The sequence below is a fragment of the Mustelus asterias genome, chromosome 13 (assembly GCF_964213995.1).
Source record: "Mustelus asterias chromosome 13, sMusAst1.hap1.1, whole genome shotgun sequence".
Lineage (NCBI taxonomy): Eukaryota > Metazoa > Chordata > Chondrichthyes > Carcharhiniformes > Triakidae > Mustelus > Mustelus asterias.
The window spans coordinates 88874184-88891922 of record NC_135813.1 but is presented as its reverse complement, the minus strand read 5'-3'; the positions used below and the strand labels follow the sequence as shown (position 1 = coordinate 88891922).

At 48.7% G+C, this 17739-nt stretch overlaps 1 protein-coding gene across 1 annotated transcript in view; it reads right to left on the bottom strand.

The window, feature by feature from the left end:
• LOC144502869 (somatomedin-B and thrombospondin type-1 domain-containing protein) overlaps window positions 1-7034 on the bottom strand; it is a 178644-nt gene extending 171610 nt beyond the window's left edge. The window contains exon 1 of the mRNA XM_078227253.1: window positions 6444-7034. Within this exon, the coding sequence (XP_078083379.1) occupies window positions 6444-6684 (241 nt within the window). The 5' untranslated portion in view covers window positions 6685-7034. The remainder of the gene's footprint in view (window positions 1-6443) is intronic.
• Window positions 7035-17739: the final 10705 nt, after the last annotated feature.

The following is a 17739-nucleotide window of genomic DNA, read 5'->3' as shown; positions in this document are numbered from 1 at the left end:
TAAGAAAGGAACTTCCACAACCCTCTGAGGTGGAGAATTCACAAACGCTCTGAGTGAAGTAATTCTCCTGATCTCCGTCCTCAGTGATGGGCCCCTCACATCTCTGTGTACATTCTGTCAGCTTACTCTGCCGTGCTCACTCTCACCACGTGTGGACATTGACTCTGGCATTCCGAAAGCATTGCCACAACGCTCTGCAGTCCCAGAACCCCACCACTGGACCCTGAGAGGGTCAGGAATATTAACAAAGCGGTGTTAGTTGTGTTTTACTCCCGGGGCTCTCCTGGGGAGTGGAAAGGAAGGACAGTTACCACAGCCACATTGATGGACACAGGAAAACTCTGCATTCGCACCTCTTCGACTTTCCCCTTGTTTTTGTGGCTATGACTCATCTTTCATTCCCTCCCCCCTGCAGTATAAATATCTCCCACTTTCTCTGCCTTTTAGCTTTGACAAAGGGTCATCTGGACTCGAAACGTCAGCTCTTTTCTCTCCTTACAGCTGCTGCCAGACCTGCTGAGATTTTCCAGCATTTTCTCTTTTGGTTTCAGATTCCAGCATCCGCAGTAATTTGCTTGTATTTAGTTCCTGGACATCTTTTTCTGTTAAATATTACACTTCATAGAATCCCTACAGTACAGAAGGAGGCCATCGGCCCATCTACCCTGCGCTGAACACAATCCCACTTAGTCCCTATCCCCGTAACCCCCACATACTAACAATAGCTAGTCCCCCAGAAACTAAGGGACAATTTAGCATGGCCAATCCACCTAACCTGCACGTCTTTGGAGCACCCGGAGGAAACCCACACAGACACGGGGAGAACATGCAAATTCCACACAGATAGTGAGCCGAGCGGGAATCGAACCCGGGTCCCTGGCGCTGCGAGGCAGCAGTGCTAACCACTGTGCCGCCTCCTTAAGGAGGCAATTCTAATAGAAATACATCACTACCTTGTTGAGGTTAATTAAGATAATGCCAGGCGTTATTTTGAGCTCCCCGAGCTCTCAGCATTTGACTGTGGTGCATTGACCCGAATAGGTGCCGAAGTGTGGCGACTGGGGGAAATTCACAGTAACTTCATTGCGGTGTTAATGTAAGCCTTATTTGTGACATTAATAAATAAACTTTTACTTTAACTCTTTCTCGTGCAGATAAACCTGACGATCTTTCACTGAAGAAAGGGATGGGTTCAGATCGATTTCACCCTGTTGTGGAAACTAGCTCTCAGTCTGGCTGCAGCGCACAGTTCCCAACATTACAGTCTCCAGTCCCTCGCTCGCTCTGTTTCAGGGCCACAATTAAAAGTATTGGTTCACAGAACAAATTTGAGTTTTGAGAACATTGTGCAAACGCAGAGATAAAAGCAAAGTACTGCAGATGCTGGAATCTGAAACAAAATGTTGGAAAATCTCAGCGGGTCTGACATCTGTGGGGAGAGAATAGATCCAATGTTTCGAGTCTGGATGACCCTTTCTCAGAGCTCTGACTCCAGACCTGCGACGTTAGCTCTCTCTCCACAGATGCTGTCAGACCTGCTGAGATTTTCCAGCATTTCCTGTTTGTGTCTCAGATATGTTTTTAATCGGTTCCCCTTGGACCGAGCCAATTAATCTGAGCGACTGCTACCAGCCTTGGATTCATTTCTAACCCCTTTCATTGCTGCATCCATAAGGCCTAGGAGTAGATGTAGGCCATTCAGCCCATCGAACATGCTCTGCTATTCAATGAGATCATGAGTGATCTGATGTGATAATCCTCAACTCCACTTCCCCGTCTTATCCCCATGAATAACATGCGCTGTGGATAAAGGGGAACTGGTAGATATACTGTACTTAGGTTTCCAGAAGGTATTTAATAAGGTGCCACATGGGGAAGCCGTGATGAAGTTGGAGAGGCTCATTAATGACAGGAAATAAACTTGGGCTGGGATTTTCCACCAAAATCACCTTGAAACGCCATAGTATACAAGGCCAAGTGCTGGAGAATGGGATTCGAATAGACAGGTGATTGATGACCAGCACAGACATGATGGGCTGAAGGGCCTCTTTCTTTGCTGTAAAGCTCTATGGGGGCGATTCTCCCATCCCGCTGTGCCACTTCTGTAGTACATTGGGCCGGGAGACTCGAGCGGAGGCCGATTCGTGGGCTCTCCGCTGGGTGCCATGGCCTCCGCGAGTCTCCAGGGGGTTGGATTTCCTGTGCCGTCAGCTCCGTGCCAGAAATCGGCGCAGAGCTGCATAATTTATTTAGATGATCATTTTACTGCAATTGAAATTTCAAGTCTGAAGTTAAATCTGAAGTCTCCAGGCCCACTAGCCTACTGCCCCCCCCCCCCACCCTCCACCCCCCCCCCCCCCCCCCCCCCCCGCTACCCCCTCAGCCAGGAGTGTTTCACTCCAGTGGGGTTTACAGTATCTCCCCACTTGTGGGGAGCCGATGGCCTGACCTCACTGGAATGAAGGGGGGGGGGGTGCAATTGAATCCCCCCCCCAGACGGTCAGGTGCTGGGAGGGTGCCTCTAGGCATTGCCACCTTGGCAGTGCCAGCCTGGGCCCCCTGGCACTGCCCAAGGGGCAAAGTGCCAATGCCTAGGGGCATCTTGGCACTGCCCACCAGGCATCTGGCGGGGTCTAATCGGGGTGGGATCTGATGGGGGAAGGGCCTCTGGGGGGTGGGTGCGATCGGTGGGGGGAGGATGGGGGGTGGTGGTCCTGCTGCCATTCTGCATACGGATTGTGAGCAGAGGGGGGCCTGCGATCGGGGCTGGCCATCAGGATGGGGGGGGGTCAGGGCTACGGAGGGGGGGGTTGACATTGCGGGGGAGTCGGGACTGCCGTTTGGGGGGGTTGATCGGGGCGGGGGGATTGGGAGATCGGGGCTGTGGGGGGGAGGGGGGGCAGTTCGAGTCGGGCCGGTGGGTGGGTGGGTGTGGGGAGGGGGGGGTGGGGGGTGGGGGGGGCCGGGGTCGAGGCTGGCCTGTTTTGGCAGTCAGCGATTGTGCCTTGGGGGTGCTGGGTGTTGCATGGCCGGCGATCGGGATGCCAGCGGTGCGGGGCTACTGCACATACGCCGATCTCCACTACGACAGAACAGGTATGCGCAGTGGCCCACTCAGCGCTGTGCGGCTGGCCTCTCAGGTGGGAATAGGTCCTGCCCACTGATTTCTGAAATGAATCACACTAGTGCACTCTGCAGTGAACAGAGTGTGGGAGATTCATTCTGAAAATCCCGCTGAAAAAACTCGTGTGATTTACTCCAGTTTTCACACAAATTTGACGTTTAGAATTTTTTGGGAGAATCGCTCCCCTTTGATTCACTTACTGATTAAAAATCTCTCTATCTCAGCCTTAAACATACTTAACAACCCAGCCCATTAGGCACTCTGCAGTTAAGAATTCACTACCCTCTGAGAGAAGAAATTCCTCCTCATCTCTGTCTCCAATGGGATGACCCCTTTACCCTGAGATGGTGCCCTCTGGCCCTAGGCTCTCCCACAAAGGGGAACAACCTCTCAGCATCTACCCTGTCAAGCCCCCTGAGAATCCTATTTCCCTTCTGAAAGTTACTACTGAAACTGCTCACCCACCCGCGCCCCATCCCCTCTGCCCAAAGTGGGTTTGGATACATAGCAGGAAATGAATAGGTGAACCTGACCGAATATCTCTAACTATCCAGCTCTGCCAATGGTGTGGGGGGTAGCAGGAATACGATGGGCCGAATGGTGCTTTATGACTCTATGTGGATATATATGACATATTGTGCTGAATATAGGGAGCTGGTCACCTGCTGTCACCTAAACTGATTTCATTTGATTTATTATTGTCACATAGATCATGGGATCCTACAGTGCAGAAGGAAGCCATTCAGCCCATCGGGTCTGCATCGACCACAATCCCACCGGTCCTATCCCCATAGAATAAAATCATAGAATCCCTCCAGTGCAGAAGGAGGCCATTCAGCCCATCAAGTCTGCACCGACCACAATCCCATCCAGACCCCATCTCCATAACCCCATGCATTTACCCTAGCTAGTCCCCCTTACACTACGGGGCAATTTAGCATGGCCAATCCACCTAACCCGCACATCTTTGGACTGTGGGAGGAAACCGGAGCACCCGGAGGAAACCCACGCAGACACGGGGAGAATGTGCAAACTCCACACAGACAGTGACCCAAGCCGGGAATCAAACCCGGGTCCCCGGTGCTGAGACAGCAATGCTAAGCACTATGCCACCGTGCCACTCCATATACTGATAGACAGTGAAAAGTATTGTTCCTTGCGCGCTATACAGTCAAAGCATACCATACATAGAGTACACAGGGGAGAAGGAAAGGAGGTGCAGAATGTAGAGTTGCAGTTACAGGTAGTGTAGAGAAAGATCAGTTTAATATAAGGTAGGCCCATTCAAAAGTCTGACAGCAACAGGGAATGTAATGTGTTAAATTGGTAATTTATATAAACTGTTCATTTATATTTTTAAGAAACCCACAAACATCCTTCTTGTAAAAGGAGTTATTAGTGCAGCATTTCTGTGTCTATTTCACATGGAATTCCGCTGTTAACGTTTAGCTGGACAAATGATACAAGCAAGCAACACCAAGTTTGGAAATTTGTGACATTTGGGACTATAACCCCGGCACCAGGATGTCCAATAAAACAGCGGTACCCCAATTTGTGTTGGGTTGATTTTCCCTGTCCTGTCCTCCTCTCCAGGGTCCAACACACAAAACCCAGAAATTACATTTTAAATAGTTTCCCACCAACACATCCATCCCCCTGAATATAAAAACAGTCTGTGGAAGGAAAGTGAAGGGTTTGATAGATATACAAGGGATTCAATCATCATTGCTACTAGTGACACACTGGTTACAAATGCGATTGCCCGGGGCAATTTTATATTAATACAGAGAATAGGTCAGGCCGTTCGGCCCAGCCAGTACATACTAGCGTTTATCCACTACTGGAGCCTTTGCAAATCAGCAATATCCCTCTATCCGCTTCTCACTCCTTGTGACAACTCCACCGATTCAAACACTCCCCCTGTGGGAGCAAGCTCCACCACTCTCTGGCTAATAAAGTTTCTCCTGAACTCCCTATTGGAGACTGTCCCACACTGGCAGCCTCTACTTTAACTTGTGTTGAATGCTCCCTCCACCCACATTGTCTGTACCTTTAAGACCTGGCTGGCTGTAGAGATTTGCATTCTAATTAGTATTACATAGAACATAGAACATAGAAAGCCACAGCACAAACAGGCCCTTCGGCCCACAAGTTGCGCCGATCACATCCCCACCTCTAGGCCTATCGATAGCCCTCAATCCCATTAAATCCCATGTACTCATCCAGAAGTCTCTTAAAAGACCCCAACGAGTTTGCCTCCACCACCACCGACGTCAGCCGATTCCACTCACCCACCACCCTCTGAGTGAAAAACTTACCCCTGACATCTCCTCTGTACCTACCCCCCAGCACCTTAAACCTGTGTCCTCTCGTAGCAACCATTTCAGCCCTTGGAAATAGCCTCTGAGAGTCTACCCTATCCAGACCTCTCAACATCTTGTAAACCTCTATCAGGTCACCTCTCATCCTTCGTCTCTCCAGGGAGAAGAGACCAAGCTCCCTCAACCTATCCTCATAAGGCATGCCCCCCAATCCAGGCAACATCCTTGTAAATCTCCTCTGCACCCTTTCAATGGCTTCAACATCTTTCCTGTAATGAGGTGACCAGAACTGCGCGCAGTACTCCAAGTGGGGTCTAACCAGGGTCCTATAAAGCTGCAGCATTATCTCCCGACTCCTAAACTCAATCCCTCGATTAATGAAGGCCAGTACGCCGTACGCCTTCTTGACCGCATCCTCCACCTGCGAGGCCGATTTATTCTGTAACTTGATTTCTGTGTCTGTGCACTGTTTGAGAGCACATTTCCACTCCATCTGACGAAGGAGCAGTGCTCCGAAAGCTTATGGTATTTGCTACCAATTAAATCTGTTGGACTTTAACCTGGTGTTGTGAGACTTCTTACCCAGCCTCGACAGTCACATACCTTCCCCCTCCTGAAACAGTCTCTCTGCATCAAAAACCATTCAGGATTTTAAGGATCTTCAAGGGGGGTCACATCTCACCTTCTTTCACCAAGGGAGAGAGGGAACCTCTCAGCGAAGACTCATCCTTAGAAAATCTCCAAAAGCCGCTTTGACCACAGTGAAGTCTATACTAATATTGGAAGTGTGGTCAATCCATACAGACACCTGTCCTTCTATATCCCAGGAAAAGAATATCGCAACAGAAATTTCTATGCCAATCCTTTCCCCTCGTAAATGATAGGCAGAAAATGAAACATTGATACAGATCTGTCCCCAACTGAATTCCCCTTTCAAAGTTTGGGAGTCAGCACAAGTTAGGAGTTTGCTACAATTACACGTGGGAGCAGAAACTTACCAGATATCTGACACACCGTGTGGTAATCCTCGCAGCAGTCTCCTGTTTTCTGACAGTAAGCATCGCAGTAACACACCGCCCGTCTCCTGGTGAGATCCCAACAGTCGTTACTCCTGCCTGTGCAACATTTGGGGTTTTCTCTGTTGAAGCAGCCCCCCGCGACCCCTGGGAGGCAGGCTGTCAGCGCCAGAGCCCCACAGTACAGAGCCAAATAGCCTCTGATAATCGCCAGCTTCCCCATCGCCTCCCTTCTCCTCCTCTCGCTCTCCTTTTTAAAAAATTTTTTTTTAAATCCTCTCCCCCCCGCCCCCCCTCCCGCCCCTCACACGCCAGTCCTTTTACACATAGAAATGGAAAGTGGGTGAAAAATTCTCTGTGGCTCAATAAGTTAAACAAGGAAGGGAGGCGATGATTCTGTCAGAGGGAGGGAGGCAGCGTTGACAGCAGACTTTCTGATCAGTTCAGTGGCTGGTGTATCTTGCAGGCGGTGGGGAGGTGTAAGCAGCAGTGAAACTCCTGTGGCTGCTGGAAGGGGTCTCAATGTTCAGCATTGGCCACACTGAGAGGCTGTGGCAGCACAAACTCTGCAGCACTCTCACCCCGCCTTCTTTTACATGAAACTCTCCACTGGTCCTAGTGCCCCATCTCTTCCTTCACCCACACACAGGCTCCAGGGATCGGGCGTCTGGGGACTCACTGCCCGAGTTGGTGGTGGGGGCACAGACCCTCCTTTACAAAGTAACTGGATCTGCACCTGAACGAGACGATGGCGCAGTGGTGAGCACTCACAGCGTCAGGGACCCAGCTTGGGTCATAAGAACATAAGAACTAGGAGCAGGAGTAGGCCATCTGGCCCCTCGAGCCTGCTCCGCCGTTCAATAAGATCATGGCTGATCTTTTCGTGGACTCAGCTCCACTTACCCGCCCGCTCACCATAACCCTTAATTCCTTTACTGTTCAAAAATGTATCTATCCTTGCCTTAAAAATATTCAATGAGGTAGCCTCAACTGCTTCACTGGGCAGGGAATTCCACAGATTCACAACCCTTTGTGTGAAGAAGTTCCTCCTCAACTCAGTCCTAAGTGTTTATCTGGAGTAAGGGGAAATATGAAGCCATCAGGCAGGAGATTAGAGGCGTAAATTGGAAGGAGGTATTCTCGAGGAAAAGTACCGAAGTAAGGTGGCAGATTTTCAAGGAATGTTTGTCTGGAGTTCTGCATGACAACGTTCCGATGAGACAGGGAGGTTTTGGTAGGTTACGGGAACCATGGTGCACAAAAGCTGTGCTGAACCTGGTCGAAAAGAAAAGGAAAGCATACAAAAGGTTCAGAGAGCTAGGCGATGATAGGGATCTAGATGAGTATACAGCTTGTAGGAAGGGACTTAAGAAAGAAATTAGGAGAGCCAGAAGGGGTCACGAGAAGGCCTTGGCAGGTAAGATTAAGGAGAACCCTAAGGCGTTCTATAAATATGTGAAGAGTAAAAGGATGAGATGTGAAGGAATAGGACCTATAAAATGTGAAGGTGAGAAAGTCTGTACAGAACCGGAAGAAATAGCAGAGGTGCTTAATGAATATTTTACCTCGGTATTCACGGTGGAAAAAGACCTGGGTGGTTGTACTACAGGATTGAGGCGGACTGAAAAGATTGAGTATGTGGACATTAAGAAAGAGGATGTGTTGGAAATTTTGAATAGCATCAAGATAGATAAGTCGCCGGGACCGGATGGGATGTACCCCAGGTTACTGTGGGAGGCGAGGGAAGAGATTGCAGAGTCTCTGGCAATGATCTTTGTGTCATCGATGGAGACAGGAGAGGTTCTGGAGGATTGTGGACGTGGTTCCTATATTCAAGAAAGGGAATAGGGATAGCCCAGGAAATTACCGACCGGTGAGTCTAACCTCAGTGGTTGGTAAGTTGATGGAGAAGATCCTGAGGGACAGGATTTATGAACAATTAGAGAAGTTTAGTATGCTCAAAAGTAGTCAGCACGGCTTTGTCAAAGGCAAATCGTGCCTTACGAGCCTGGTGGAGTTCTTTGAAAATGTGACTAAACACATTGACGAAGGAAAAGCGGTAGATGTGGTTTACATGGACTTCAGCAAGGCGTTCGATAAGGTCCCCAGTGCAAGACTTCTCGAGAAAGTGAGAGGGCGTGGGATCCAAGGGGCTGTTGCCTTGTGGATCCAGAACTGGCTTGCCTGCAGAAGACAGAGAGTGGTTGTAGATGGGTCTTTTTCTGAATGGAGGTCGGTCACCAGTGGAGTGCCCCAGGGATCTGTTCTGGGACCCTTTCTGTTTGTCATTTTCATAAATGACCTGGATGAGGAAGTAGAGGGATGGGTTGGTAAGTTTGCCGACGACACGAAGGTTGGTGGTGTTGTGGATAGGTTGGAGGGATGTCAGAAGCTGCAGCATGACATAGATAGGATGCAAGACTGGGCGGAGAAGTGGCAGATGGATTTCAACCCGGATAAGTGTGTAGTGGTCCATTTTGGCAGGTCAAATGGGATGAAGGAGTATAATATCAAGGGTAAGACTCTTAGCAGTGTAGAGGATCAGAAGGACCTTGGGGTCCGGGTCCATAGGACTCTTAAATCGGCCTCGCGGGTAGAGGAGGTGGTTAAGAAGGCGTATGGTGTGCTGGCCTTTATCAATCGAGGGATTGAGTTTAGGAGTCGGGAGATAGTGATGCAGCTTTATAAGACCCTCATCAGACCCCACTTGGAGTACTGTGCTCAGTTCTGGTCGCCTCATTACAGGAGGGATGTGGAAATGATTGATAGGGTGCAGAGAAGATTTACAAGGATGTTGCCTGGATTGGTTGGCATGCCTTATGAGGAGAGGTTGAGGGAGCTCGGTCTTTTCTCCTTGGAGAGACGAAGGATGAGAGGTGACCTGATAGAGGTGTACAAGATGTTGAGAGGTATAGATCGGGTGGATTCTCGGAGGCTTTTTCCCAGGGCTGAAATGGTTGCTACGAGAGAACACAGGTTTAAGGTGCTGGGGAGTAGGTACAGAGGAGATATCAGGGGTAAGTTTTTCACTCAGAGGGTGGTGGGTGAGTGGAATCGGCTGCCATCAGTGGTGGTGGAGGCAAACTCGATAGGGTCTTTTAAGAGACTTCTGGATGAGTACATGGGACTTAATAGGATTGAGGGTTATAGGTAAGCCTGTATATAAGCCTAGGTAGGTAGGGACATGACTGGCGCAACTTGTGGGCCGAAGGGTCTGTTTGTGCTGTATTTTTTTCTATGTTCTATGTTCTAAATCTGCTCCCCCTTATTTTGAGGCCATGCCCCCTAGTTCTAGTTTCATCCGCCAGTGGAAACAACTTCCCTGCTTCTATCTTATATATTCCCTTTATAATCTTATATGTTTCTATAAGATCATTCCTCATTCTTCTGAATTCCGATGAGTATGGCTCCAGTCTACTCAGTCTCTCCTCATAAGCCAACCCTCTCAACTTCGGAATCAACCCAGTGAATTTCCTCTGCACCCCCTCCAGTGCCAGTATGTCCTTTCTCAAGTAAGGAGACCAAAACTGTACTCAGTACTCCAGGTGTGGCCTCACTGTCTGTGTGGAGTTTGCACGTTCTCCCCATGTCCTTTATTTTATTCATTCATGGGACATGAGTGTCACTGGTTGGCCAGCATTTATTGCCCATCCCGAGTTACCCTTGAAGGGCAATTGAGAGTCAACCACATTGCTGTGGCCCTGGAGTCCCATGTAGGCCAGGCCAAATAAGGAAGGCCATTGTCATAAAAGCCCATCTGCTTCACTAATAGAGAAGGCAATCTGCCGTCCTCACACCGCCAGGGACCCAGGTTCTAATCTGGCCTTGGGTGACTGTCTGTCCATGGACTGTGGGAGGAAACCGGAGCACCCGGAGGAAACGGGTAAGTTGAAAGGGATTCAGGACCGGCACATTCCTGCAAGGATGAAGGATAAGTATGGCAAGTTTTGGGAACCTTGGATAACAAGAGATAGCGTGAGCCTAGTCAAAGAGAAAAAAGAAGCATTTGTCAAAGGTAGGAGGCTGGGAACACGTGTGTGGAATACATGGAAAGTAGAAAGAAACTTAAGCAGGGAGTAAGGAGGGCTAAAAGGGGCCATGAAAAGTCATTGGCCAGCAGGATTAAGGAAAATCCCAAGGCTTTTTATACATATATAAAGAGCAAGAGGGTAGCCAGGGAGAGGGTTGGCCCACTCAAGGACAAGGGAGGGAATCTATGCGTGGAGCCAGAGGAAATGGACGAGGTATTAAATGAGTACTTTGCGTCGGTATTCACCAAAGAGAAGGACTTGGTGGATGATGAGTCTGGGAAAGGATGTGTAGATAGTTTGAGTCATATTGAGATCAAAAAGGAGGAGGTATTGGAGTTCTTGAGAAACATTAAGGTAGACAAGTCCCCAGGGCCTGATGGGATATACCCCAAAATACTGAGAGAGGCAAGGTAGGAGATTGCTGGGGCCTTGAGAGAAATCTTTGTATCCTCACTGGCTACAGGAGAGGCCCCAGAGGATTGGAGAATAGCCAATGTTATTCCTTTGTTTAAGAAGGGTAGCAAGAACAATCCAGGTCATTACAGGCTGGTGAGCCTGACGTCAGTGGTAGGGAAATTATTTGGAGAGGATTCTTCGGGACAGGATTTACTCCCACTTGGAAATAAATGGACATATTAGCGAGAGGCAACATGGTTTTGTGAAGGGGAGGTCGTGCCTCACCAACTTGATCAAGTTTTTCGAGGAAATGACGAAGATGATTGATGAGGGTAGGGCAGTGGATGTTGTCTACATGGACTTCAGTAAGGCCTTTGACAAGGTCCCTCATGGCAGACTGGTGCAGAAGGTGAAGTTGCATGGGATCAGAGGTGAGCTGGCAAGGTGGATACAAAACTGGCTCAGTCAGAGAAGACAGAGGGTAGCAGTGGAAAGGTGCATTTCTGAATGGAGGGCTGGGGCAAGTGGCGTTCCTCAGGGATCAGTGCTGGCAACTTTGCTGTTTGTAATATATATAAATGATTTGGAGGAAAATGTAACTGGTTTGATTAGTAAGTTTGCAGATGACACAAAGGTTGGTGGATTTGCGGATAGCGATGAGGACCATCAGCAGGATATAGATCAGTTGGAGACTTGGGCAGAGAGATGGCAGATGGAGTTTAATCCGGACAAAGGAGTGAGGTAATGCATTTTGGAAAGTCTAATACAGATAGGAAATATACAGTAAATGGCAGAACTCTTGAGAATATTGATAGGCAGAGAGGGATCTGGGTGTAGAGGTACACAGATCAGTGAAAGTGGCAATGCAGGTGGAGAAGGTAGTCAAGAAGGCATACGGCATGTTTGCCTTCATTGGGCGGGCCATTGAGTTTAAAAATTGGCAAGTCATGTTGCAGCTTTATAGAACCTTAGTCAGGCCGCACTTGGAATATAGTGTTCAATTCTGGTCGCCACACCACCAGAAGGATGTGGAGGCTTTGGAGAGGGTACAGAAAAGATTTACCTGGATGTTGCCTGGTATGGAGGGCATTAACTATGCGGAGAGGTTGGAGAAACTTGGTTTGTTCTCACTGGAATGACGGAACTTGAGGGACTACCTGATAAATGTCTACAAAATTATGAGAGGCATGGACAGAGTAGATAGTCAGAGGCTTTTTCCCAGGGTGGAAGAGTCAATTATTGGGGGGCACAGGTTTAAGGTTCGAGGGGCAAGATTTAAAGGAGATGTACGAGGCAAGTTTTTTACACAGAGGGTGGTGGGTGCCTGGAACTCGCTGCCGGGAGAGGTAGTGGAAGCGGATACGATAGTAACTTTTAAGGGGTGTCTTGACAAATACATGAATAGGATGGGAATAGAGGGATATGGCCCCCAGAAGGGTAGGGGGTTTTAGCACAGTCGGGCAGCATGGTCTGTGCAGGCTTGGAGGGCCGAAGGGCCTGTTCCTGTGCTGTAATTTTCTTTGTTCTTTGTTCATTGAAACCCACGCAGACATGGGGAGAACGTGCAAACTCCACACAGGCACTCGAGGCTGAATTGAACCTTAGTCCCTGGTGCTGTGAGGCAGCAGTGCTAACCTCTGTGCCACCGTGCCACCCTTTTCAAGTTTTCACTTTTTGTGTGGGCGCATGGGGATCTTTGTCTTCAGCTCCAAGTCCCGTTGATCATGCGCATGAGGGCCTGACCAACATAAATCTAAACTGCGTACGTGTGGCTCTTTCTCAGCCAAAGTATGCGCGGGAATTCCGAGATTCGTTGGGTCCTGGAGATGTCAGCCACAGAGCTGAAGACGAAGGTTAGTTTTAGTTTAATTACGTGAATTTTGAATCATTTTGAATCTTATTTCATGGCACACTTGGGGGTCTTCACGGCACACCAGTGTGCCACTGCATGCCAGTTGGGAACCACTGGCCTAGACCACAACGGGCATGTCAAAGTGGCCACAACAGTTTGGGCTGTCTGGGTGATTGGTAACACACAGCAGAAGTTGTGTTGATTGCATTGCAACTGTAACTCAGTGGGTATCACTTACACATCTAAATCAGGAGGTTATCTCTCCAGAGATTTGTGCACATCTAGCGCAGGCTGATACTCCACTGCAGTACTGAGGGGATGCTACAGTGTTGGAGGGCATGTTGGTCAGATGAGTTGTCTGCCCTCTCTGGTGCATGTAAAAGATCCCATGGCACTATTTTGAGGAAGAGCCGGTGGTTTCTCCCTGGTGTCCTGGCCAATATTCAAGCCTCAATCAACATCACCAAGAAATACAATCATAAAATACTGCAGAAGCCGGAAATCCGAGATAAAAACAGAAAATGCTGCAAACTCTCAGCAGGCCGGGCAGCGTCTGTGGAGAGAGAAACGGCGCTAATGTTTCAGTTTGATGAGCTTTCACCGGGACTGATTACTTCCAGCGTATTCTGTTATTTCACAATAAGCAGATTCTCTGGTGATTATCACAGCGCTGTTTGTGGGATCTTGTGTGCACTGATTGGCTGCTGCCTGCCCTCATTACAACACGGACTACATCTCAAAAGTGGCTACGAACCACTTTGCAACAACATCTGGGGTTGAGAAAGTTGCTATACAAATGCAAGTCTACCTTTGATATTAATTGAATCTTAGAATCCCTACAGTGCAGAAGGAGGCCATTCAGCCCATGAAGTCCGCACAATCCCACCCAGGCCCTACCCCCATTCATTAACCCTTGCCAGTCCCCCTGGCACTAAGGGGCAATTTAGCATGGCCAATCTACCTGACCCGCTCATCTTTGGACTGTGGGAGGAAACCGGAGCACCCGGAGGAAACCCACGCAGACACGGGGAGAATGTGCAAACTCCACACAGACAGTGACCCAAGCTGGGAATCGAACTTGGGGTCCTGGCAGCGTGAGGCAGCAGTGCTAACCACTGTGCCACTGTGCCACCCTTAATCTTCAAGTGAGATTTTGCTTCTGGTCTATTTAGAACTGGGATCTGTTCGAGACAAGGCTAAATGTTTTCAGCTACAGTTTGTTTTATTTTTGTTATAATGCTCTTTGTCTAACTCAGTGACTCCCACACCCCCAACCTCTCTCCAAAGCTCTCCCGCACCCAATTTCACAACACCTGGCCTCAGCACAGGTTACTCCTTATCCTTCACAGTGAAAATATACAATGTGCTGTGTGAGACCAGAGGGATGCTGTGATGTTTCTGCACAGGGAGGCGCTGGCCTAATGGTATTATCGCCAGACTAATAATCCAGAAACTCAGCTAACGTTGTGGTGACCCGGGTTCGAATCCTGCCACGGCAGACGGTGGAATTTGAATTCAATCAAAAGTATTTGGAATTAAGAATCTACTGATGACCATGAAGCCATTGTCAATTGTCAGAAAAACCCATCTGGTTCACGAATGTCCTTTAGGGAAGGAAATCTGCCGTCCTTACCCGGTCTGGCCTACATGTGACTCCAGAGCCACAGCAATGTGGTTGACTCTCAACTGCCCTCGGGCACCTACGGATGGGCAATAAATGCTGGCCAGCCAGCGACGCCCATGTCCCATGAATAAGTTTTTAAAAACATGGTGCTGCTGGGAAGCTAACCCTTGAAAAAGTCCGGGGGAGGCTGGTGTAGGAGAGGCACAGTTACCCCCACACCTTCCCAAAAAAAAAACCAGGATAATGAACTGTTACAGTCAGGAGGGAGTGGCTGCAGTTACCTCAAGGGAGCTGAGCTTGAAGGCCAGTGCATGCATTTTCTGCAAAGCTTAGCAGTCCTCTGTGCTGGAAGTGACAGAGTTTTAATGGTTCAAACTCCACCTTTACCCATCTCCAGACGTGAGGGTAAAGGCTGCCTCGACATCACACACACCGAGTTACCAGTCCTGCTACTGAGTGCTAACATTCACAGAGCTTCAGAGGGGGCCCCTTGCTTTTCCAATTCACTGAGCAAAAAGGACAGGCAACTGAGCTTGCAGCATTAGTGAACAAAACAGCAAGACACCATCACAAACACGGCCGTCTGCTCAGTCAGACATACATCGACAGAGTTGACACAACATCACCTCACTGTACACGCTCACTGACGTATATTAATTCTGTCAGTTTGAGCAACCTCTTTACCCCTTGCTGAAACTTCATTACATAATCTGCCCAAACTTTTCATTTGAAAGCTATGAGGGACGCACACACACACACATATGCACACACACACACACACATGCACAAACACACGCACACAGACACACGCATGCATGCATGCGCGCACACACACGCATGCGCGCGCACACACATGCACCGTGTACACACACACATGCATAAGCACACAGACACGCACGCATGCTCACATGCACACATAACCATGCATGCACACATGCATGCACACATGCATGCACACACATGTGCATGCACACGAACACACATGCATGCATGCATGTGCACACACAAACACAAAAGACATGTGAGGACAGATTCAGACTGCAGCAACAATAACAATACCACCTTCTTTCTGAAGGGTAGTTGGGGATGGCTAATAAATACTGGCCTGGTCAGCGTCGCCCATATCCCATGAAAAAAATTTAAATCTTGCATTTGGATAGCACCTTTGACATAATACAATATGACAAAATGGGGCAGCACGGTGGTACAGTGGTTTGCACTGCTATCTCATAGCGCCAGGGACCCGGGTTCGATTCCCAGCTTGGGTCACTGTTTGTGTGGAGTTTTCACGTTCTCCCCGTGTCTGCGTGGGTTTCCTCCGGGTGCTCCGGTTTCCTCCCACAGTCCGAAAGACGTGCTGGTTAGGGTGCATTGGCTGTGCTAAATTCTCCCTCAGTGTACCCGAACAGGTGCCGGAGTGTGACAAATAGGGAATTTTCATAGTAACTTCATTGCAGTGTTAATGTAAGCCTACTTGTGACACAAATAAATAAACTTTAAACTAAACTTAAATATTTTATTTGTCCATGGGACATGGGCATCGCTGGCTGGCCAGCATTTATTGCCCATCCCTAGTTGCCCTTGTTCAGAGGGCAGTTGAGAGTCAACCACATTGCTGTGGCTTTGGAGTCACATGTAGACCAGACCGATTTAGGACAGCAGATTTCCTTCCCTAAAGGACATTAGTGAATCAGATGGGTTTTTCGGACAATCGACAATGGTTTCATGGTCATCAGTAGATTCTTAATTCCAGATTTTTATTGACTGTGACCAGATCCCCTGTTTAACTGCTGTTCGCTGAGGGATAAATATTGACTAGACCGTCCTCGATGGCTCTTCAAGTGGTGCCACGGGATTTCTTGTGGTATTGAGAGAGCAGAGGGGGGATTTTCCCATCCCGCCAGCCACATGAATTGTCGCGGGTGGGACAGAAAATTTGGCAAAGCATGCAAAGATCCCGTGACCTCGAGAGGGAATTTCCAGCCTTGGGACGAGTGCGGTTGGAAAATCCCACCCAGGTACTTCAGTTAATGATGCAGCCAAGGCTCTGGAGTGGGGCATGAACCTGCCGACTTGGAGATGTGGGCAGCACGGTGGCACGGTGGTTAGCACTGCTGCCTCACAGCGCCAGGGACCCGGGTTCGATTCCCGGCTTGGGCGACTGTGCGGAGTCTGCACGTTCTCCCCGTGTCTGCGTGGGTTTCCTCCGGGTGCTCCTGTTTCCTCCCTCAGTCTGAAAGATGTGCTGGTTAGGTGCATTGACCATGCTAAATTCTCCCTCAGTGTACCCGAACAGGCACTGGAGTGTGGCGACTAGGGGATTTTCACAGTAACTTCATTGCAGTGTTAATGTAAGTCTACTTGTGATACTAATAAATAAACAAACAAACAAATATCAGGTTTTCCTCCATTTCAATGCAGAATGTAGCCCATTTTAAATGGTTTGAAATTGTCACCAAACTGCAGAAGTTCTGTAAAAAGCATTGTTGCTATTCCCAAATATTTTTGACATGGTTAGACTGATTAGGTCATCTAGACGGGTATGCCTAGGAACTAGGTGTTGGCCTCAGTTATTCACACACTGGGCAAGCCCACAGCCACTTGCTGTTTAAAGTCAGAGTTCAGTGAAATGGTGCTAAAATGAGGAAAGATGCAGTGCGGTGAATGAGGGTGAGCATTGCAACGACAGCCCTGGAGCTCACTGCCCATGAGGAAGAGGATGTTTTGGCGGAAGGAGCGATTCATTTAAAAACCAATTCTACCGAACAATTTACACCCATGCATTTCTAACTTCTGAACCTATGCAGATGTCTGGAAGTTTGAAGTCATTTTTCATAATGTACTTTTTATAGCCTTTTATTATAGAACATAGAACATAGAAAGCCACAGCACAAACAGGCCCTTCGGCCCACAAGTTGCGCCGATCACATCCCCACCTCTAGGCCTATCTATAGCCCTCAATCCCATTAAATCCCATGTACTCATCCAGAAGTCTCTTAAAAGACCCCAACGAGTTTGCCTCCACCACCACCGACGTCAGCCGATTCCACTCACCCACCACCCTCTGAGTGAAAAACTTACCCCTGACATCCCCCCTGTACCTACCCCCCAGCACCTTAAACCTGTGTCCCCTCGTAGCAACCATTTCAGCCCTTGGAAATAGCCTCTGAGAGTCCACCCTATCCAGACCCCTCAACATCTTGTAAACCTCTATCAGGTCACCTCTCATCCTTCGTCTCTCCAGGGAGAAGAGACCAAGCTCCCTCAACCTATCCTCATAAGGCATGCCCCCCAATCCAGGCAACATCCTTGTAAATCTCCTCTGCACCCTTTCAATGGCTTCAACATCTTTCCTGTAATGAGGTGACCAGAACT